At 35.0% G+C, this 24,660-nt stretch overlaps 3 protein-coding genes across 4 annotated transcripts; 1 reads left to right on the forward strand and 2 right to left on the reverse strand.

Annotated features, from left to right (window-relative positions):
• Window positions 1-86: 86 nt before the first annotated feature.
• LOC100263949 (probable polyamine transporter At3g13620) lies at window positions 87-2,359 on the reverse strand. The gene has a single exon (XM_002283486.4). It carries the CDS (start codon window positions 1,887-1,889, stop codon window positions 438-440), a length of 1,452 nt encoding a protein of 483 aa, XP_002283522.2. The 5' UTR covers window positions 1,890-2,359; the 3' UTR covers window positions 87-437.
• A 10,033-nt stretch (window positions 2,360-12,392) lies between these two features.
• Window positions 12,393-13,307, reverse strand: LOC109122729 (uncharacterized). The gene is made up of 2 exons (XM_019220417.1): window positions 12,965-13,307; window positions 12,393-12,784 (listed from the first exon to the last, which is right to left on the reverse strand). Exons 1-2 carry the CDS (start codon window positions 13,305-13,307, stop codon window positions 12,393-12,395), a joined length of 735 nt encoding a protein of 244 aa, XP_019075962.1.
• Window positions 13,308-18,854: 5,547 nt separating this feature from the next.
• On the forward strand, window positions 18,855-21,110 carry LOC132253924 (uncharacterized). 2 transcript variants are annotated; one of them, XM_059737324.1, is made up of 3 exons: window positions 18,855-18,997; window positions 19,087-19,217; window positions 19,301-21,110. In XM_059737324.1, exon 3 carries the CDS (start codon window positions 19,482-19,484, stop codon window positions 20,685-20,687), a length of 1,206 nt encoding a protein of 401 aa, XP_059593307.1. In that variant the 5' UTR covers window positions 18,855-18,997; window positions 19,087-19,217; window positions 19,301-19,481; the 3' UTR covers window positions 20,688-21,110. Both variants share the same exon structure in this region, with proteins under 2 accessions (XP_059593307.1, XP_059593308.1).
• Window positions 21,111-24,660: the final 3,550 nt, after the last annotated feature.

Raw genomic sequence — 24,660 nt, forward strand, 5'->3', positions numbered from 1 at the left:
AAGTAAGTTTATATATATAACATTATTGGCATTGCTTTTAATGGAAAATAATAAATTCAATGGTTGACCACAAGATAGAAAAGGGATACAACATACAAATTTCATAACTCTCTTATTCCAAATTGATACGAAGAAAGTAGATGACCTTCGGACTTTGTTATTGAATTTACACGCAGATTAAGAGTGCTTTTAGGAGTGATTCTAGAATACGTTTATAGTATTTCTAACACTTGAATGATGAAAATTTTTAACTATTAAAAATATTAAAAGTCATTTATAGAATTACTAAAAAAAACTCTAAATGAACACAAAAGAAAATGACCATAGGCATCAAATTGAACCTACGCTTTGTAGGTAAATCCACCCGAATGCTCTCTGTATTCAATTCAATTTTGCTGGTATCAGCCTTTGATTCCAATATAAGATAGCATTGGCTGTCATTCTTGTTCATATTGTTGAACTTCATGTTCATATTGTTGAACTTCATGGCTGAACTTGAACCATTTCTTTTTCTTGCAGAACTTCATCAGATAGTACCATCCAATTCCAAACACTGTCACCAGACCACTGATCAAGTACACAATCTTGGTGGCAATGGCCATTATGACAATCAGAAACCCAGATGGAATCAGGCACATTATGATCAATCCAGGCAGCCTCATTGGAACCCGGTATGGCCTCTTCAGGGTGGGCTGCTTCCTCCTCAGCCAGAGGTAGGAGGCAAACTCCAGCAACATCCCCAAGCTGTATAAGAAGTTTGCAGAAGATACTATGTTAGAGAAGTCCATATAGGAAACTCCAATGGTGATCGCAGTGGACAGCAGTATGCCCACCCATGGAGTGTCGAACCATTTTGATCGGATGGCAAAGAATCGGGGCAATAATCCTAAATCTGCCATGCCCACAAGCTGGTACACACAGCTGCTCAGCTGAGCTTCAAAAAGGCCAATTGAGGACAGAACTGCACCTATTTCAATCCAGACTTTCAGCCATTTTCCAGAGACTATGGCAGCAGCATTGGCAAAGAATCCCGACTCCCACTCACTCTGGTCCACGGACACAGCGCCAGTGATGGCAAAAAGAGGAATCAAGTAAGCAACACAAGTGAAAATCACAGCACAAAACAGCGCCAGAGGAAAGGTTTTCTGGGGTTTTTCTACTTCCCCTGCTAGTGTGCTCACACTGTCCCAAAAGTTCAAGTTCCAGAAGAGGGTATTGAAGTAGAGATTCCAATCTTTCTTCACACCCTTCTGCCCTAAACTCACCCATCTGTGGGGATGAATCTTGGGGATTGCAATAAAAGACATGAGTATAAAAGGGAAGAGAGAAATCACACCCAAAACAACTGCAGTATACCCCACAATGACCAAACCCATATAATTCAGAAAAGAAAATGTCAGAGTGAAACCCAACAGAGCAAGCCTTCTGGGCAGACCAGAGGAGAAAACTGTGAAAAGCTGCTCCAGGTAGTCCATACACAAGACAGGGAAAGCAGCCACATTGACGACCCCACTGAAGAATTTCAATGTCCCCATGAGAGACCCCCAAAAGGGGCCAAATGCTTGATCTGCCCATATCACAAAACCCCCGTTACCAGGAAAGGCAGTGGAGAGCTCAGCAGTGATGAGAGCCTCTGGGATGCTCCATATGAAAGGGAAGATCAGGAAGCCCAAAATTGCCAGCAAAGGCCCCGCTGCCTTCACTGCAGGCTCTTCTCCAAAGGGGCCACCAGCAACCTCAAAGTAGATGAGGAAGATCAGTGGGATAAGGCTCAGTTTCTTTGAGGCCTTGGTGGTGGGTGTGGCTGTGGAGGTGGGGAGTTCTTGAGCCGTGTCTGGGGTTGGGGAAGAAAAAGCCATGGACTCCGGTTTTGCTTCTGCAGCAGCCATGGCTTCTGATTGGATTGGGGAAGGAGAAGAAGAAGATGATGCTGATTCCTATTCCATTGAAGAGGGTTTTCAGAGAGTAAATCAGTGAAGAATCTTCTGCAGAGGGCTGCGGATTTTATGTGGATCAACAGAAATTTTGGACATCTGGGGAAGGCAGAGAGAGACTGGTGACATAGCTATTTCTGGCTGCTTTTGGAGACTTTCTATGTGACAGAGACTTCATTGTTACATTAGCCTATCTTTTAGTATAAGGAAAATGACTATTCTTCGTATGAGGATGGGCAAATGGGAGAGTTGTATTTGTACTCTCCCTCTTTCCTTAACCCACACTTCCATTTTCTTCTAGTCTTCCTTTCTCTCAAATATATAATGGTCATGACAATTTATTTATATGCCTTCATCTTCTTCCATACCCAAATCCCCCCAAAACCCTAATCCAAAACTAGGGTTTGGGTGTGGAAGACGACAAAGGATGTGAGATCCAAGATGAATATAAAATAAGTTGTAAGACCTTTAGTACTTAACAAAGTCAAAATTAGAATGAATAAAACAAAAGGTGAAAATTGGGATGAGTAATTTTTCAATTTTGAATGTGAAAAGACTAAAATGGGCTAAAATGGGCTTCTCATAGTGTTAGGCTAAAATTTTATTGAATAAAAAAAACTTTTTATTTTATAAACTAAAAATGTCACCAAAGAAAAAAAAATTATTTTATAAAAATAAAATATTCACACACACATATATATACAATTATTATTATTAATTAATTAAAAAAATTAAATCAAACAATGAATTCTTATTTTTCCATATTTATATGGAGGATAATACTGAGAAATTAAATTAAATAAAATAAATTATTCTTCCATATTTATATCAATGAGAATAGTAAGAAGAGAGGATATAGAAAAATTAAATTAAATAGAAAAAAATTATTTTTCCATATTTATATAGACGAGAATAATAGTTTAATATGGGAAAATAAAATAAAAGTAAAATTTTTTGAATAAAGATTGTTTTATAACCATGAATTAATTGAATGAATGTGAAAATGAATTGATTGTTCCCTTTTGGGAAATTGTAGAATTTGCTTTTAATTAAATATAAAATATTTTGTGATCCACACAAATTTATATACTAAAATTTAAAGTTTTAGAAACTCATTTACTTTCTTTTTTCAATAATTTTTTTTTTACTTACCAAATTAAAATTAATTTTTTAAAAAAAAAAAAACAACTTTCCCAAAAGCCAACCTAAGTAAATTTTGAGATAAAACTTTAAATACAAATAAAAATAATAGAAAAAAAAACTAATATTCATCATAAATATAAAATATAAACTTTTAATCGTTAATATATAAAAAAAATCAAAATTGAATTTTTGAAATTGGAGAAATTACTTTTATTTTGATTGTACTAACTATAAAACAGTTGGATTGAAAATGAATGAAAGTTCAATTATTTAATTTTACCTATTGTAGACCCCATTTAGGGGCTCATGTTTTATCACATTTGCTGTAAGTTTTCTTTGCAGGTGGAAGGCTTTGAAGGAACCACGTGTCACTTCCAGATTGACTAGTAAAGAATCAAGTTAGTGGTTTTGATGGCCAATGGAAGCTTGACACGTGGAGATATATTCAGCAGAAAAGCTGAAAACCGTTAAGCTGCAGGGGCTCTCTCTTTCCTGGCCGTTAGAAGATATTTTGGAGGGAGAAAGAAAAGCCAGCTGGAGGTGAGAGTGAAGGGAAGCTAGCAGCTGCAGAGAGAGGTGGTGTCGTCTGGCCGTTGAGGATACTCGAGCTGGCAGCTGCAGCAAGGTAAGGGGGGATCCCATTGACGACTGTGAGAAATCCTGGAGAGCTTTTTGGGAGCTTGGGCAGGGAACTTCCTGGAGGGGGTTTTTCATCTTTCTGAGACTGAGTTTTTGATAGGGAGGAGGAGATTTTTCTGGAGGGTATTCCTTGAGCTTAGGCTGCTACGGAGAGAAGGCTTAGAGAGACATTCTTGAGGGGACAGAGCATATTTCAGAGTAGCTGGAGAGAGGAGCCAAGAGGGTTACAGAGAAAAAGTAGAAAACCAGAGTTTTGAGGTGGATATTCGGGCTTTTCTGGAGGAGTAAGTTTAAGGAGAAAGAGGCTTTCAGGTATGACCATTTATGATTTTCCCGTATATTCTCATCTTTTATATTTCTCCTATCTTATTCCTTGTGATTTCAACTTTGCTTGATGGGTTGCTTTGTTTCGATGATTGTTGGCTTAATATTTGAAAAGCTGGTTGCATTCTTGTGTTTTACCCAAGCAAACCTCTTCCTTTTTAACCCACTGATTGCTAAACTCATGGATCAAAGAATGAAATGAGGTTAGCATATTCGTCAAAAGGTTCCTTCCTCTGTTCCTATTTCTGTTCCCTTGCTCCTCTGTTTTCCTTTGAAAGAGACTTCCGAGCTTTAAGACTGGAAATCTGGGGAGATTGGATGATGGAGAATGATGATGATAAGAAGAGGAGGCGGGTATCAGTAGTTTTTGGGATTCCAGGAGTCTTTTGCCTGAGTATGTGAGTAACCAAGTGGAACCCTCTGCACGGGAGTCATTACAAGCCATCAGGCCTTTGCAAGTTCTCCATTTAACAAACTGAATGTGTGCTCCATTACTCTTGATGCTTTAAAGTGGGTTGATTGAGGAATTGAGAAATAAATAAAGCTAGCAAAGCTGTTCTCGAACGATGTCGGACGCCTCCGCAATCACCACCCCCCGCATACCCATCCATATCTTTCCCTCTCTACACCACCATACTCATCATGCATTGTTTTCTCATCAATCCATACTATTCTCTACCACCAATCTCGTGCGTACACCAGACCCATTTCTCACTCTACTTCATCCCGCCACCTTTTCTCTTTCTATACCTCATACCCAAATTTTTCTTCTACATCCTATCATAACTATCAACCATTGTCTTGTCACCCTTCATAATTCATTCCACTGAGGGCAAGCATGATGCGTCTTGATCGCCTGAGTAACAAACTAAATAATGATGCTTATGGATTATGAAAGCTCAGATAGTGGCCTCTGCTGCCGTTGATGATCATTAGGTCAGATTGAAGTCCAAACGTAGGTCTGATGATGAGCATGACGCTAGTGATGTCGAAGTCATGGTGGAACGGGAGGTGGTCTAGCGTTACGCGGCAGAAAATCCAGTGCATGACGAAGTAGATAACATGCAGGTGGTCCAGAAAGACAACTTGGTGATTTACAGAGTGCCAAATGCTGGTCACTGCCCCTCACGCCATGGCAATGCTATTGAGAAGATACAAGTGGGACAGCATAGCAGTCACTTGGGTTAGAAATTGAATAAGAAAGGGGGAGGCTAGCTGGAGCTGGAGAAGGAGGAGGGCAGAACACATAGAAAACCAGAGAGAAATTAAAAGAAAACAGAGGGAAGAAAAGGAGCATCCTCAGCCTGCATGAGGAGTTTGTGGAAGTTTCAGTTGCTGGCATTGACGAGAACGTGATTAGACAGTTTGGTATAGGATTCTACTTGGCTTACTTGGTGTTCGAGAAGATGATCGTCACTACCAAGCACAATGATGATGAAGAGTATATCTGGAAGTCACAGGATTGGAAAGACCACTGAGAAGGAAATTTTTGAAGAAGAAAATCAAGGAAGCTTCATGTGAGTGGTCCTTGGTCGACAAGCAAATGACCATCTGGATGAGGAAATCTGGGGAGATTATTAAAGAAGAGTATGCCGTATTTTACAAAAGTCTCACCAATGACTAGGAGACACGTGTCTCGTTAAACTTGCCCAGTTAAAACAATTCTCGAGTCTCTCCTTATCAGCCAAATCAAGTCATGGGAAGTGGAGAGCATAGCCTGTGGTGATGAAAAATATGGTGACGATGGTGTGTGCTGCATCTATTATGCTTGTGAAGCAAATATCAGATTGCTTGAAGGCATGCATGGTTTATATGGTGGTCGCCAGGAGGGGAAAGTCAGAGAATATGTCAGCTGATATCATCAATCCCACAAGCTACACTAGTTGCCCCTCGGGCCCACGTGCAAGACATCATTATGCATGAACACCTTTATGTCACGTGCCATCCTCCTATTCTTTCCATCCTTATTTTATTCCTATAAATGATTTCCCACTCTTATTCCTCAAATAATTTTTCAAAGTCTATTTTGTAAATAACTTTTCAAATTTCGATTTTCAAATAATTTCAACACTCCTATCTCTCATCCTTAGAATTTTTAGGTTCCCAAAAATCTCATTTTTAATAAAACTTTACCGTCATTTTCTTTTTCTGGTGAGTAATACTCACATCTCCTCTGTTTTTAAAAATGTTTTCAAATAAGCATGAATTAATTTCCGTAATCCCGAATAATGGAATTTATGGAATTAATCCATGCAAAAATGAATTGGGCTTTGGTGGGGGCCCTACATATGAGATTTCATGACTGATTGACTGATTGATTGATTCCTTAGCTATATGTGTTTGATTTACTCTATTCCTTGATATACACATTATCCTTCTGTGTTTGTTCACTAACCCTGTTTCTGATAACACGTTACGGCTCGTGGCCCAGTTACGCACTCTCTATACCAATTCTGTTTCTCATATGTGCATAATTGATTCGAGTATTCATTGATTTTCTCATTGATTGTCATGTCAGCTTCACCTCATTAGTAGAGACCCGACTTTAGGGACTTAGAGGGGTGCTACGGTCTTTACCGTACCTTCCCAATAAGTAACCTGACCCCCGAACCCGATCCGGTTTTTTACAGACCGCCTTTTCCAAAATAAGGAGTCACACTTAGGGTTTTTCTTTCTTATTTTGTTTACCCTTTAAAAATAAAACAAAAATAAGTGGCGACTCCAAGTCATTTTCAAATAATCAATAAAAACCAATTTTTCAAAAAAATAAATCGAGCTCGCCATTGAGTGGGAAACGCATTGAGCCGAAAATGCGAGGTCCACACATATATATGATAAAAATTATATATTCTAATTTTATTTTTAAAAAATATTATATTATTTTACTTAAATTATTTAAAACATTACAAATTTTTTAATAACAATATATTTCATTTTTGTTTGCAATTCTACTTTTAAAACATGGTTTAAAACACTCTTTCCATCCTTTTCTTTTACACTCATCTTTTTCATTTTTTTTTCTTTTGGCTTTTTTCTTCCCAAACTAGCTTGACTGTGTTTGGACCTACAAATATATGTCCATCACATGCGAAATCAAAACCAAAGTTTGTTTTATCCGATATCAAACAAGAACTACGAGTCAATAGACCACCTTTTAGGAGTATCAATATATCATTATATGAATCATAAATACATGAATGTTATGTACAAAAAATTTATGATTCCTAAATAGGCAACAAAGCTATTTTATCGGCCACGTTTAGTGTGTTAGAAAATGAGGAAAAATATATGTGTATTTCTCATCAAGGATAATTTGGTTATTAATCAAGGGACATTTTTATCCTAAAAAAAATTCATTATTCAATTGAATGAAAAGATAAGATAAATTTGATGAATGCAAATATAATTTTGTTAAAATAAAATGTATTTTAATATTTTAAGATTGAAAATAGTAAAGAATTGACCATTATCTTTTTAAAAAAAATTTTCATTTTGTTACATCTTATCCAAGTAAAAAAAAAAAAAAAAATTGACTTGAAAAAAATTGTTTTTTTTATTAAAAATAAAATAAGTTTATTTTTAAAAAATTAATTTAATAAAAATGTGTAGACCCCCGGAGGCAGGGAGTTTTCTTTTTATTTATTTATTTTCCTACCTTTTTTTCCCGAGCCACTCGACATGATGGGGAGAGCTGTTTTTGGGGCAGTAAAAGAGGACTGATGGGGGAGCTTTTGGGCGGCAGATGGGACGGGATACAGACATGGCTTGGAGGAGAAGCTAAAAGAAAAACAAAGAGAAAAGAAAGGTAGAGACAGCAGAGAGGAAAAGGGGGCTGGTGGATTTTTTCTCTCGCCGACCTAGCTGGAGAAGATCATCTTCAGGTATGGTTATTATGGTTTTCCTGTGTACTTTCGTTCTTCATATTTGTTATATCTCATTCTTGGTGATTCCTACTCTGTTTATTAGGTTGCATTGTTTTGATGTTTATTGGTTTAATATTTGAGGGGTTTGAAGCCTTTGGTGTTCGTGAATATCCTCTGTTTGTGCCCATTTTTCTCCATTCCATTTCATTCACTACATGCATGTTAGAAAAGAATATGAATACAATGGAGAAGAGAAACACTCTCAAACACTCACTTTGAAACAATAAAGCTCTCAAAGTTACAAAATAAGAACAAGAAGAAGAAGAACACAAGAAAGGCTTAAACAAGTTCTTGGAACTTTGTCCAAAGACTCTATTTCCTCCATCTTCTTGAAATCTTTAGGGAACTAAAGGAAATAGTCTTGGGATTGATCAAGCCTTTTCACTTTTCTGCATAAGATTTCAAAAAGAAGAAAAGTCATATATAGCACTCTTAGGGTTGAAAATGGTTACAAGGATGAGAAAAAACTCATTGTCTTCCTCAATCTCTTCATCTTTGTAACATTCAAAAAAGAAATTAAATCATATGTTTAATTCACACATTAAACATAATTTAATCTCAAATGTGTAACTCTCTTACACTTAACCTCTTAAGTTTTATAAAGTTACAAAGATGAGAAGACTCATTGTCTTCCTTAACCTTTCAAGTTTTGTAACATTTCAAAACTTAATCATATGTGTAAATACCTCTTAAGTTTTGTAACATTCCAAAACTTAATCATGTGTTTAATTCACACATTAAAAGTGTAACCCTTCTTACACTTTATTTTCAAAAGTTATTTTTCAAAAGTGTAACTCTTCTTACACTTTATTTTTAACCAACAATATATATATTTATATAAATATAACAATCCCCCACTTGGATAAAAATAAACATCAACCCTTATAACCTCAACAATGAAAATGCATAAAATAAAATATCTTTCGATTTGAATTTTACCTTAGTGTAATTGTCACAAAGCTCCGTTGAAATCCCAGGTTGTTTGTAGCATTGAACTAGTTATTCCTTGTAACAAAACCGGTAACAACACACACACTTCCACTAACCACACGAGTGCCCATTGTTTTCTTGCTTAGCACTTTTATGGTCATGTGCTCAATCCATTCATGAACTTTCTTGAAAGAAACTCTAACTCTCATGAGAGGCGGCACCACCCCTAAGTTCACATAGGTGAAATTCTTCCAGCATCCTTGTTACCTTTAAGATGCTTGTCACACATAGACTGAATTTCATTAAAAGCTTTAAGCTTAACCCTTCAACGGTAACAACCAGCATTAATCATCACAAATGGAACTCACATGCTCTAATGCTACGACAACCCACTTATCAATGACTTGTTTTTACCTATTGAACTTAAGACTAATCATTTCTTAGTATTAAGTTAGGTTACCATCATTGGTGAATTTTATTTAAGGAGTTTTAGTCCCATCCCTCTAAATGTTATCCTTACTAAATCTCTTGTAAGAGGTTTAGTAAAAGGATCCGTCAAGTTTCCACTTGACCTCACAAATGAGATTGAGATGATTCCATTTTGAATCAATTGTCTCACATACTCATGTCTAATGCTTATATGTATAGACTTCCCATTGTACACTCCATTGTACGCACGAGCTAGAGTGGCTTGACTGTCACAATGTATCGACACTGTTGACACATTATTTACAATAAAAGGGATGTCCATCATGAGATCCCTAAGCCACTCAGCTTCTTTTCTAGTTGCAGCTAGAGTTATAAACTCTACCTCCATGGTTGAGTGTGATATACAAGTCTGTTTCTTGGATCCCCAAGAGACAGCCCCACCACCAAGTGTAAACACCCAGCCTGTGGTAGATAAATTATCTCCCACACTCGATATCCAGCTTGCATCTGAATACCCTTCAAGTATAGCAGGAAACTTTGAATATTGGAGGCTTAGTTCTTTGGTATTCTTTAGGTAGCCAAGAACTCTATCAATAGCTTTCCAATGTTCCACGCTTGGATTGCTAATAAACCTACTTAGTTTACTAACTGCAAATGAAATGTCAGCCCTAGTACACTGAGCAGCATACATAAGACTTCCAATTGCACTTGCATACTCAAGTTGAGTCACCGATCTACCATCATTCTTTTCAAGTTTTATACTTGAATCAAATAAAGTATTAGCATCTTTAATCTTGAGATGACTAAATTTGCTAACTAATTTCTCAATATAGTGGGTTTGGTTCAAAGCATAACCCCCACTATTTCTTTTCACTTTGATACCCAATATAGTATTAACTTCTCCAAGATCTTTCATCTTGAAGGTTGAGGATAGAAACCTTTTCGTTTCTATTATTCCTTTCATGTCATCACTCAAGATTAACATGTCATCCACATATAGACACACTATAACCACATAGTCATCACAAGTCTTAGAATATAAGCATTTGTCCGCATTGTTGTGTCTAAATCCATCCGAAAGAATAGCATGATCAAATTTTCCATGCCATTGTTTGGGAGCTTGTTTTAAACCATATAATGATTTGACAAGCTTACACACATTGTTTTCATTCCCCAGTAGAACAAAACCTTCCGGTTGTTCCATGTAGACCTCCTCATTGAGATCCCCATTCAAGAATGCCGTTTTAAAATCCATTTGATGAACAAATAGATTATGAATTGATGCCAAAGCAAACAATATCCTAATCGATGTTGTTCTAGCCACCGGCGCATAGGTATCAAAATAATCAATACCTTCTCTTTGTTTAAACCTCTTAGCTACTAATCTAGCCTTAAAGGTTTGAATCATGCCATCAGTGTGATATTTCCTTCGAAATACCCACTTGCACCCTATTGGTTTAGATCCTGGTGGAAGGTCTACCAATTCCCATGTTTGGTTGGACATAATTGAATCCATTTCATCATTGATAGTCTCTTTCCAAAAAGCAACATCTCTAGAAGCCATAGCTTCTTTGTATGTTTTGGGATCCTCCTCTATTTGAAGTACTATAAGAATTTTTCTTATAAAATCTTCTCTATTTCCTTCTACTAAGTAAAAGGAAATTCTTTGAGAGTCAATCTCATCCAATCCCAACACTTTCTCTTTTCTAACTCTTTGGCTTTTCCGAGGCACAATGGGTTGCTCAACAATCTTTGAAAGTGTCTCCTCTTGAGACTCTCCAACACTAGTAGGTACTTGAGAATTGCTATCACTCAACAAATTCTCAAAGAACTCTACCTCTCTTGATTCAATTATCACATTAGACTCCAAGTCTAATAGCCTATAAGCTTTGCTATTTGAGGCATAACCTACAAATGCACACTTAATGGTTCTTGGACCCAATTTTGTTTTATTAGGATCCGTTTTCTTGCAATAAGCAAGACACCCCCACACTTTGAAGTAACCTATATTAGGCTTCCTTCCTTTCTATAACTCATATGGAGATATCTCATTTTTCTTCATAGGAATTCTATTCAAAATATGGCAAGCAGTCAATAAAGCTTCACCCCACAAATTGAAATTCAATTTAGCATGCAATAACATAGCATTCACCATTTCCAAGAATATTCTATTCTTTCTCTCCGCTATGCCATTGTGTTGAGGTGTATAGGGTGCGGTGCACTCATGTATTATGTCATATTCTTCACAAAAAGAATTGAATTCACTAGAGAAATATTCACCACCTCTATCACTTCTAAGCACCTTAATATTTTTTCCTAGTTGATTTTCAACTTCGGCTTTGTAAACTTTAAAGGCATTGAAAGTTTCACTTTTGTTTTTCAATAAAAACACAGAGGTAAATCTAGAATAATCATCTATGAATGTAAGAAAATACCTATTTCCACCTCTTGTTAACATGTCATTAAGTTCACAAAGATCACTATGTATTAAATCAAGCAAATTAGATGATCTCTCAACACTATGAAAAGGCTTTTTAATCATCTTTGATTTAACACATATTTCACACTTTTCAAATTTCTTGGTATCACAAGCAATCAAACCACATTTCACAATCCTTTTAATAGTGCTTAAACCAACATGTGCAAGCCTATTATGCCACAAAAATAAAGAATTTGAATCACACATATAAGCGGAAGTAGAAGCCATTTTATTGATATTGTCATTGGTACAAAGTTTGATCATCTCATCACAAGAATACCCTTTTCCCACAAAGTTCCCCGATTTGGATAAAATTAGCTTACCGAATTCAAACACCGCTTTGATACCCGGTTTGCCAAGCAAATCCCCACTTACCAAATTTTTATTCATATCGGGGACATACAATACATTTATAAGGGTAACCTTTTTACCAGAGGTAAAAACAACTTCAATAGTGCCCTTGCCAAGCACCTTGGATCTTCCTTCATTGCCCATTTGAATCTCTTGATCTCCCTTTGCATCTTCAAAGGTCTTGAAAAGAGTTTTTTCATAGGTAACATGAACTGTGGCACAAGTATCATACCACCATCCTTACACATTTCCTTGGACAACGCACATATCGCTTAGTGTTGCAATGATCTCCTCATCAATTGCATTCACCACAGCCCCTTTTTGGTCCTTTCGGTACCTACACTCCCTAGCATAATGCCCGGGTTTTCCACACACAAAACAAGGATCTTTCTTGCCCTTAAATTGTTCTTGATTTTTCTTGGGGCTCATATAATTTCTGGAATTCTTTTTGTCGTTGTTATTTTTACCTCTAGGATGATTGGCCTTTGAAACCGCATTGGCTTTATTAGTCCCACCATTGGACTCTTCCACCATCTTGTCTCTTGATCTCGATTCTTCCTCAATGCGAAGATGTTTTTGAATCTCTTCCAATGAGTAATCTTCACTCTTGTGGAAAATCCTCTTCCGGTAACCTTTCCAACTTGATGGTAATTTAGCCACAATAGCACCAACTTAGAAGGCCTTCGGAAGTTCAATTTTGAGAACTTTCAACTTATTCACAATTACTTGCAACTCATGAATTTATGGTAAGAGAGGCTTTTCATCAAAAAATTTGAAATCTATGTATTGAGAAATAAGAAACTTTTTGGTACCTTCTTCCTCGGCTTTGTACTTGTTTTCAAGAACCTCCCAAATCTCCCTCGCGGAATTAGTGTTGGTGTAGAGATCATATAGCCTATCGGATAAGGCGTTCAAAATATGACCCCTACATATGAGCTCATCCTCCTCCCTCTTCTTCCTTGCCGCCACCACTTGAGGTGTGTCATTTTCCTTTGGTTCCGGTAACGGTGCCAATGTAGGATCAAGGATGTAGAAAATCTTGAGTGTTGTGAGAAGGAATCTCACCTTGTCTTGCCACCTAGTGAAGTTGGAACCATCAAAACGATCCAACCTCACAAGGTCTTGGTTCATAATCTTGATAGTCTCTCCTTCCATTGAAATAGAGTCTTTGATTGTTAAGAAAAAATTTTGGATACAATGGAGAAGAGAAACACTCTCAAACACTCACTTTGAAACAATAAAGCTCTCAAAGTTACAAAATAAAAACAAGAAGAAGAAGAACACAAGAAAGGTTCAAACAAGTTCTTGGAACTTTGTCCAAAGACTCTATTTCCTCCCTCTTCTTGAAATCTTTAGGGAACTAAAGGAAATAGTCTTGGGATTGATCAAACCTTTTCACTTTTCTGCATAAGATTTCAAAAAGAAGAAAAGTCATATATAGCACTCTTAGGGTTGAAAATGGTTACAAGGATGAGAAAAAACTCATTGTCTTCCTCAATCTCTTCATCTTTGTAACATTCAAAAAAGAAATTAAATCATATGTTTAATTCACACATTAAACATAATTTAATCTCAAATGTGTAACTCTCTTACACTTAACCTCTTAAGTTTTATAAAGTTACAAAGATGAGAAGACTCATTGTCTTCCTTAACCTTTCAAGTTTTGTAACATTTCAAAACTTAATCATATGTGTAAATACCTCTTAAGTTTTGTAACATTCCAAAACTTAATCATGTGTTTAATTCACACATTAAAAGTGTAACCCTTCTTACACTTTATTTTCAAAAGTTATTTTTCAAAAGTGTAACTCTTCTTACACTTTATTTTTAACCAACAATATATATATTTATATAAATATAACAATGCAGTCGTCACTTTCACCATACATGTGAATCTTTCATCTTCACCGTTTCCATCATTCCCATGCAAATAGGATGCCATATACTTGGCCACCCACGACACGTTCTATCTCTCTCTACCCTTATACCCTTCTTCGTATACTCTCTTTCTCTCTCTACCCCGCATGCCTCTTCATACCCATAAACCCATTTCATCTTTCATTCATTATGCTTTCTCTCACTACACCGCGTTCCATGCATACCGTCATTTCTTCTTAAAAACGTTACCAAACCCCTTTCTTTTCACTATTCGGTGCATATTCCCCCATGCATGGCCACCTTAGCCTTCGTACCCATGCCATCTTCCATGCTCGCCAACCTATTTTTCTCTCCAAACTTGGGTTTTTGTGTGTTGAACGTCTCTTTTTGGGCTACCATAGGCTGTAGTGTAGAATGAGTTTTCGTGGAGATGTTTTATCGGGTCTCATTGGAGTGCAAGAGAATGGTCTCTGGGTTGTTTATTATGCATGTGCTGAGGCTTAAGGGACCATGCTGATGGTCTGGGCTTGTGATGGAGCTGAAGGCTTGTGGACTTAGCTTTTAGTTTTTTTTATGAATGGACATGGGCTTGATGGAGATGGAGCTCAAGGCTTCTTTTAATGAATGGACATGGGCTTGATGGAGATGGAGCCCAAGGCTTCTTTTAATGAATGGACATGGGCTTGATGGAGATGGAGCCCAAGGTATTTTTAATTGAATGGACGTGGGCTTGGGCTTATGGATTGGGCTTATGAGAGAGATGGAACCCAAAGCCCTTTCAAAACCTTATTATCACTATTGTTATTATTATTTTAAATCTTATTATTATTATTATTAATTCAACTTTTAAAATATTATTATTATTATTATTATTATTAATTCAACTTTTAAAAATTATTATCATTATTATTATTAATTCAACTTTTGAAATATTATTATTATTATTATTAATTCAACTTTTAAAATATTATTATTATCATTATTATTAACTCAACTTTTAAAATATTATTCTTATTATTGCTATTAATGCAACTTCCAAAACCTTATTATTATTATTATTATTATTATTATTATTATTATTATTATTTCAAAATCTTATTATTATTGTTATTATTAATTCAACTTTTAAAATATTATTCTTATTATTGCTATTAGTGCAACTTTCAAAACCTTATTATTATTATTATTATTATTATTATTATTATTATTAGTATTTCAAAATCTTATTATTCTTATTTTTTGTTAATTCAACTTTTAAAATATTATTATTATTATTATTATTATTAATTCAACTTTTAAAATATTGTTATTATTATTGCTATTAATTCAACATTCAAAATTTTGTTATCATTATTATTATTATTATTATTATTATTATTATTAAAAATCTATATTCTCGCAGTTCAATTTCCTAAAGTTCATTCCTTATTATTATTATTATTACAAATTCAACTTTCAAAACCCATGTTCTCGCAGATCAATTTCCTAAAGTTCGCTTCTCATTTTCTTTAAGAAATTTCAATTTAATTACTGGAGCTCTAATCTTTTAAATTTAATTCCAAATACTACAATTTTCAAATAAACTCCAAGAATCCAGTTTTCACTCGAATAGTTTTAATCTCGCTTTAGTTCCTAAACAATCTTCTGATCTTCTTGAGTTTACATAAGCAATAATAATTTCTTCATAATTCTAAAACACGGAATTTGTGAGACTAGTTCGTGAATAATAAATTGGGCTTTGGTGGGGGACCCTATGTTTGATCCCTATTGATTGTCAACTGTTGTGCTTAATATATTTTACTCATGGATTGAAAAATCGGAAAATGTCGTCGATATTTCGGAGAAATATCGGTTATCGGGCGGCATCGAAACGATAATCGGCACCGATTATCGATCGACGGAAAAATCGACCAAAAATCGGCAAAATCGCCGATATATCGGCGAAATATCGGTGGAGGACCGAAAAATCGGCGAAACATCGGCGAGTGGAGCCACGCGCGGCGAAGACGGCAGAGGACAGGAAAAAATCGGCGATTAATCGGTAAAATCGACGATTTATCGCCGATTTTTTGCCGATAAAATCGCGATAAATCGGCGATTTTTTGAAAATATCGACGATTTTTTGAAGATTCCCTGTTTTTGATCTGACGGCCAATTTTGAATTTTTGAGGATCTGATGGCCCAGATTTCACCCGTGTATGTAAAGGCCTCCAACGGTCAGATTTGTGATCCAATGGTGGAAAATCAATCTTGACTTTATCCAAGGGCTATGGAGTGTTTCCAACGGTTATATGAAGATCTAATGGTGAAATTTGAACCAAATTTTGATCCAACGGTTAAAATTAATTTATAACGGCTAGTTTGGCCATCCAACGGCTAGTTTGACCAAAAAAATTCCTATAAATACCCACATTCCATTTCATTTCATACATCAAAATTCTTATATGATCTAGCAAAATTTTTTTATTTTGAAAATTTGGTGGTGAAGGGGATTAACTCCAAGTCAAGGCTAATTAAGGTATGTCTTACCTTTCATAAAATTTATTTTATTATGCATAATTCAATTTTATTTGTTATATATAGTTTAATTGATATTTTCTAATTCATATGGAAATGTAATTGTAATGTTTATCTATTTCATATATGCATAATTCAATTTTAATTTTTATTAGTAATGATTCTTATCAATTTCATGAATATGCAAATTTAATTTATTTTAATTTAATTTAATTCTTATCAAAATTTTATTGTAATGTTTATCTATTTCATATATGCATAATTCATTTTTAATTTTAATTTTTATTAGTAGTGATTCTTATCAATTTCATGAATATGCAAATTTAATTTATTTAATTCTTATCAAAATTTTATTGTAATGTTTATCTATTTCATATATGCATAATTCAATTTTAATTTCAATTTTTATTAGTTCTTATCAATTTCATGCATATTAAATTTCTTACATGTTTTATCTTTAATAATTTTAAATTTGATATTAGTTTCATAATTCAATTTTAGAAAATGGCTAGTGAAAGCGATACCATGGGTCGAGATCCTTGTTGGAAATATTGTACACCTATGGAAGGGAACAAAAATGGAACAATATGCAATTACTGTGGGTTGGCAATAAAGAGTGGTGGGATTACTCGTTTTAAATTTCACCTATCACATACAGACCCTAATTCAAATACAAAAAAGTGTCCTAACGTGCCTCCAGAAGTGAAACAAGAAATAAGACGACTTATAGAGCAAAGAAATAAGACAAAAGCGAAGAAAGCTGTTGATATAGAAGAGATTCGAGCAGAACTGCGAGACACAATGGGAAGAAGACATAGGCATTTAATTGATGAGGACGATGAGGAGAACCTTGGTGGTGATGGTGGTGGTGATGGTGGTGGTGGTGGTGGTGGTGGTGGTGATGATGATGATGATGGAGATGATGATGTGTATATGTATCCGGCTGACATGCACCCTGATGAGCGACATGCTTATAGAGAGGCGGTTCGAGCATCAAAAGCTGCTGAATGGAATCGACAACAACAAGAACATTTTATAAAAGGCAAAAGAAAAACAGGTATAATATTAATTTGAATTATTACTGTTTCTTATCAACTTTATCAATAATATTAAATTAACATATATGTTTAATTTTAATAATTATAATAGGCGAGTCTTCACATCCAACCAATCCAACAACAAGGCAAATGCGAAAATCGCAAAGTGTTCGATATTCAGATGCATCACTGCCTGATGCACCCTCATTGTACAAATCTTCAGCAGCAAGACAGAAAACTGTGAAAAATCTTTTCAAAGGTGGTGCCATCAAGGAAACCATGGGACGTTTGATCAGTAAGTTCTTCATATATGAGAGTGTTCCGCCAAGTAAAGCAGACTCTCACCACTTCAAGAACATGATTGTTGGTGCACAACAAGCAGGTAATTACTATAATTTTAAAAGTTGTATTTATTTGAACAATATCATTACTATTTATATAGTATGATTGACACAAATGTTCTTATATGTTTTAATTATATATGGATGGTAGGTATGGGTATAGAACCGCCGTCTCCTTATGAAATCAAACACAAGTATTTGGATATGGAGTACAAAGACATGGAAGCTTATGTCAATATTCAAAGAGAAAAGTGGAAGACTTATGGATGCACGATTATGTCTGACGGATGGACTGGGCCCACGAAATTAAGCATAATTAATTTCATGGTATATTCAAAAGGTAGCACAATCTTCCTCAAATCCGTTGATGCATCAAATAATATAAAGGACAACAAATACATATATGGTTTGTTGAAGGATGTGATCAAGGAAGTTGGCAAACAAAATGTGGTCCAAATAGTTACAGATAATGGGTCGGCATTCGTGAAGGCGGGGAAGTTGTTAATGAAGAAATACAATCTTTATTGGACTCCGTGTGCAGCACATTGCATCGACTTAATGTTCGAAGACATCGGTAAAAGGACGAGTGTTGCAGATCTGATTACAAAGGCTCGAAAGATAACCAACTTCATTTATAACCATAGTTGGTTGCTTGCACAGATGCGGAAGGTGTGTGGTGGAGACATAGTTCGTCCTGGAGCAACAAGATTTGCAACCAATTATATAGCCCTTGACAGTCTTTTGAAAAAGAAAGCAAACTTGAAGAAAGTGTTTATCAGTGATGAATGGGCACAACACAACTTAAGTCGCACATTAATCGGCAAAGAGGTTGAATCACTTATGTTTGACCATGCGTACTGGGAAAGAGTGGGAAAGTTAGTGTCAATATATGAGGCGCTATACACAGTTCTTCGCATTGTTGATTCAGAAGTTGTTCCTACAATGCCATTTGTGTACGAATTGATTCGAGTTATGAAAGAGAACCTCATTCGACTTAATGCTAAAGAATGGGTGTTAGAAATAATTGCAGATCGTTGGGATAGAACTCTTAAACATCCTCTTCATGCAGCAGGTAAGTATTATTCATCTTTGAAATTTATTGGTATTTAATATGTTTCTTTCATAACATTCTAATTTTACATTTCTACTTTACTATTGTAGCATTCTTTCTTAATCCAAGATTTCAATATAAACGTGGAGTTGGTACTGATCCTGATCTACTTCAAGCTGTTCATGAAGTCTTTGCGAAATTAGATCCTACATCAGAAGGTCTTAGTCAATTTGGAAATGAGGTAAATTATTAGAGTTATAATATAAATTAAATAATTGAATTTCATTTACTCAACTTTTTCACTTTCAATTATTTAATATGTAGATTATACTATTCCGAGATGCAAAAAGAGGATTCGGTGATCGAGCAGCGATTGCTTCGAGGTCAGAAATGGTTCCCGATGAGTATTATTTGTGAAATAATAATTCATTTCATTAGCATATTATTGTAACTTTCCAATATAAGTATTGATATCATTTATTTGGTTGTAGCTGAATGGTGGTTCATGTATGGACATCACGCTCCTACATTAAGAAGGTTGGCCATCAAGGTTTTATCGCAAACTGCATCATCTTCAGCTTGTGAGAGAAATTGGAGCACGTTTGCCTTAATTCATACAAAACAAAGAAATCGGCTTGCTTACCCAATGCTCCAACAATTAGTTTTCTGTTATTATAACATGAAACTAAAGATACGTGACATGGAAGCAGAACAAGACAAAGTTGCAGAGAAAGATTACCTCGATTTACTTGACATTGCAACTGAGGTTGGTGAAGAAGAAGATAACCAATTGTTTCAATGGGTTAGACCTCTTCATTTAGATGATGAAGATGGAAATCCCGACCCACGAATTGCCGCACATGTCCGAGAAGCAGGTGTTGATGTTGATCGAGTGTTATCCGAAGAAGTTCATACTGATAGTTTCAGCCAAGACACGAGAGATTCATTTCAACAAGGAATTTTTCAGCCGGCAGTCACTTCTCGACCTTCTTTTGACTCCACGAGTGTTGAACATAGTAGTAGACCTAGTGCTACTGGTACTTCCGCTTCCGGTTATGATGGTTCAAGAGGAGAGGGGACCAATGATGGTAGCGACCCTGGAAATGATGAAGGGGATGTTAGACAACAACAACAAAGTGGACAACCATTGGCATTTACTTGTGAAGATGATTTCACACATTGTACTCAAGATGAAGACCACGGCTCTAGAAGAGCCAGTCCAGGTGTTGGAGCCATTGGAAAGCCATATAGAGGAAGACAACGAAGGATGATGCCATACAACGAGGACTCATTGTCGGCCAGTTTTGAGTCGATGAGTGTAGAGACTCAATTCAGTGATTCATCAAACGAAGCCAACATTTATGCCCCTTATGCAATGAGTTATGGTCAGCCTCCTCAAAATCTTTCAAGTTCCACTGATGAAGAGTATGAAAGGTATAACTATCCTTCTTCCACACAAATGCCATACTACCTTCCACATCAGCTGCAACAACAAGGATTTCAAACGAGCACATGGGAAAACCCTGGATTTCCTATCCATGGACAAGTTATTGGTAGGACTCAAGAAATTTATGCATGGCATGTTCGTACATACAATCAATACTATCGAAACTCCATGTCCTGGTATGAATATTGTCTTCAACAAGATGGGCTCCCTTCATCTAACAATAACAATATGATGGAACCACATCGATCTTCATTTTGGTATTAAGGACCATTGCAATGTCATATGTATTATGTTTATGTGTAAATTGTTTTCATTTAATAAAATCAAATATTTCTTAACTCAATTCTAACTTTCTAAGTGTACAATTCCAAATTTCATATTTTTTATTCTTAAAATCAAAGTATCGTAAACTATTTACCGATATTTTTTTCTTTGACCATATTTATGTCAATTACACTTATAAAATAACTTTAACATGCATATTCTTGTTTATTTTATCATTCTTTGGCTTTTTTTAAGCATTCCCATCAATTTTGGATAATTTTTGTCTCACCGATATTTGATGAAAAATATCCACCGATATTTCTCCGATATTTCCGATATATCCGTAAAATCCAAGTACCGATATATCCGTGTTTACCGATATTTCAATCCTTGATTTTACTTGATCTTCATTTTGCACTCCGATATGCATGAGCTATAATTTGTATTCGTTAATTGTATACTAATCTCATTCCTTGATAGCGCATTGTGGCTCGTGGCCCAGATACGCATACACTCTCATTCTGATACTTCACTATACATGTTCCGATTCTCATATGTGCATGATCATTTAGGATATTCATTGATTTACTCATCAATTGCCACATCAGCTTCATTTTATTAGTAAAGACCCAACTTTAGGGGCTTAGAGGGGTGCTACGGTCTTTACCGTACCTTCCCGATGAGTAACTTAACCCCCAAACCCGATCCGGTTTTTTCGTAGATCACCTTTTCCAAAACCAGGAGTTACACTTAGGGTTTTCTTTTTTATTTTGTTTACCCTTTTAAAAATAAAATGAAAATAAGTGGCGACTCCAAGTCATTTTTTTTAATCAATAAATAGCATTTTTTCGAAAATAAAAATCGAGCTCGCCATCGAGTGGGAAACGCATGAGCCGAAATACGGGGTCCACAAAATGTTTTCCAACTTTATTTGACAAAGGATAACTTGCTAGATAGTCTTTTATTTATTTATTTTATCTCTTTTTTTTCTTATTTGTTCATAGACTCCCTCTCCTCTCGTATGAATATTTTTGGACAAATTTTGAAAAGATAAGGTTTTACGATAAGTCAAGTAATTTAAAATTTCATAAAATTCAATTTTTTTTCTGGAATTTTTCTAGAATTTTTGGATAAAAAATGCTTCTAAAAGCCTTTTATGGCATGGTATGTGTGGGGTCCACTGGCCACAATTTTTTTTGCACGTCTGATACATGTCATTTCCCAGGCGGCCCTTAACAAGTGTTGAGAATTTTTCCAAAATATTATGGGCATTATTTTAATTTTTTAAATGATTTTTTTAATTCGTTGAAATTAAATATTGACCATTTCTAGAAAAAGAATCCATGTAAAATTGTCCAAATATTTAAGGAAAAATCTATGAGTATTTTGAGTTGTTGAATAAATTATGATTATGATTCAAGTATGAAAATTATAAATAAAAAAAAAAAATTGTGGGAAAAATATGAAATAATTCCTATTGAATTTTTTGTGCAAAATTTAATAACATTAATGATAAATTTATGTGAACAAGAGATGATTAAGAACTACTTGTTCTTAATCTTGAAGTCTACCAAAATTGGTGCAAGGCATAATGACTGAATCAAACAATCTGAGGAGTATCAAACTACTAAAGAAAAGTTCAATGGGGCTTTCCCTCAATCTTAAATTTGATTCCTACAAGATACTATCAAATCAATTAATGAAGAAATATCTTAAAACTATATCAACTAAAAATAATTGGAACTAACTTCATTGATGAGAAATGGGAGAGTGAGGAGCAAGCATATGCCCCTCCTCGGCATGCGTTGGCTTCCACCAATGTTGGTGAGCAACAAGTCTAAGTTGACTCATGGGAACGTATAATGTTGAATATATCACACAATAAGAAGTCATTAAAGCAAGTGGCTCTCATGAACTTATTGACTTTAAGCACGATAACTTCTAGAAGCTTCCCAAAAAGGAAAGAATGAGGGAAGATTTGTACAAGAGATTTGGCCTTAAGTGCAACAATTTCAAGAGAACTTTCCAAAAAGGAAGGAATGGGGGACCTATGCTTGATAAAGGAAAAACCATCAAGTGCAAGGGATTTGGTCTTAAGCATAATAACTTTATAAGAGTTTCCCAAAAAGGAAAGAATGGGAAAGGTTTTGTGCAAAGGATTTGGCGTTAAGTGCAACAACTTCAAGAAAGCTCATCAAAAAGAAAAGAATGGGAGACCTAGGCTTGATAAAGGAAAAACCATCGTATACTACAAGGGATTTGGCCATAAGCATAACAATTTCAAGAGAGTTTCCCAAAAGGAAAAGAATGGGGGATTTATGTCTCATAAGGGAAAAACCATCAATCACAAATGAGGAATGAAAACCAAGATGATAAATATTCCACATGTATAAATCTATGGACTAATTTTACTAAATTCCTTTTCTTTTGCCTTCCCAATTTCTTTTTCTTTGGTTGGAGGAAAAGCTTTCTTATTGTATTTGATTGAATCAATTAATAATGAGAAACTAAAGGCTAATCTTAAAAGAGAAAACACTCAAGAGAAGGGGTGAATTGAGATTTTTAAAAAAAAATTACACAACAAATTTAAACACAAGAGAAGCAAATAAAAAGAGATAAGGTTAGAGAAATCAAACTCAGGTTTTATAATGGTTCGACACTTCTTTACTTACATCCACTCTCTTCAAGCTCCTAACTGAGTGAGGGTTCCACTAACTTGAAACTTCAACCAAGTTTTTAATCACCTTTACACTTGAATTTCGGATCCAATTGACTCTTACACAATCTCTTCAAGTCTCAACTCACTTGAAGGTTTTATCACTCAAAAAAAAAAAAAAATTTAAGTCTCTCAACCTAGCTCAACAATGGAATACAACTCAAGGCTATGATGAATCATAAAGGTGCACTAAAGAATATGCAAATAGAGATTTAATGCACTAAGAAAATAATGAGAGCTTTTAAGGTAAGAACAAGTAAGTAAACAAATAAATGCAGGTGTTCTCTTGCTCATAAATGAAGTAAAACTCTCTATTTATAGGTTTCTAACTTCGGGAGCCTAAAAACCAAAAAGCAGCCTCGACAGGTTGAGTTGGGGGTCGACCGGTTCACTAGCCATTTGAGCATTTAATACTTGGCAGGTGACCGTTACCCTCAACTGGGAAAGCAAATTCCTCGATCGAGAAAGAAAATGTACTAGAAGAGAGTGTTTTTTGCACCTCTTGACTGGACTTCGACCGAGAAGGAGTAATCGGTCGATTGGTACCCTAGCCGGTTGAGCCGTTTTGGCCAATACCTTGAGCGATTCATCATTTTTGACCCGAAAACTTATCTTTTTCTGGTCTTTTTGCTTCTAGCACTTAGGCAAGATCTTTAGGTAAAATTATATGTCAATTTTGAAACGTTTTGCCTAAGGTTCATTTGATATATCTTGGATTTTAATGGAAATGTAACTTTAAAGCATAAGCGCCCTCATGGATTCATCTTACATATATTTCCTATGATTAAAAATCTTTCAAAAATTTTGATCTTGCATTCTTTAGGTTCTTTAATGAATTGCCAAACTAACACCTGAAATTATTTATAATTCAAACTAGTTAGTAACTTAACCATGATTTGTTATCATCAAAACATGATTAGGAGAACCCTTGGGCTAATAAATAATATAAGATTTTATTATTTTATGACTTAACATTTAAGGGAAAAAAAAAGATAGAAATTAAAGAAATAATAACAATATACTAAAATTGGAAGTTTTAGAGATTTTTATTTTGTTATAAAAAAAATGAAAAAAAAAAAAAAAAAGAGTGCACATTGAGTATTTAACCATAATCACCTTATTTGCTTCAAATTTCATTATCGTAATAGCTCCAAACTTAACCATAATTAATCACCACATTTAAACAATATAAACTCATATAGGATTAAGGTCATATTTAGTACTTGAGAACGTTTTGATTTGATTTTTTTACGTTTA

Source organism: Vitis vinifera, chromosome 6, assembly GCF_030704535.1.
Source record: "Vitis vinifera cultivar Pinot Noir 40024 chromosome 6, ASM3070453v1".
Taxonomy (NCBI): Eukaryota; Viridiplantae; Streptophyta; class Magnoliopsida; order Vitales; family Vitaceae; genus Vitis; species Vitis vinifera.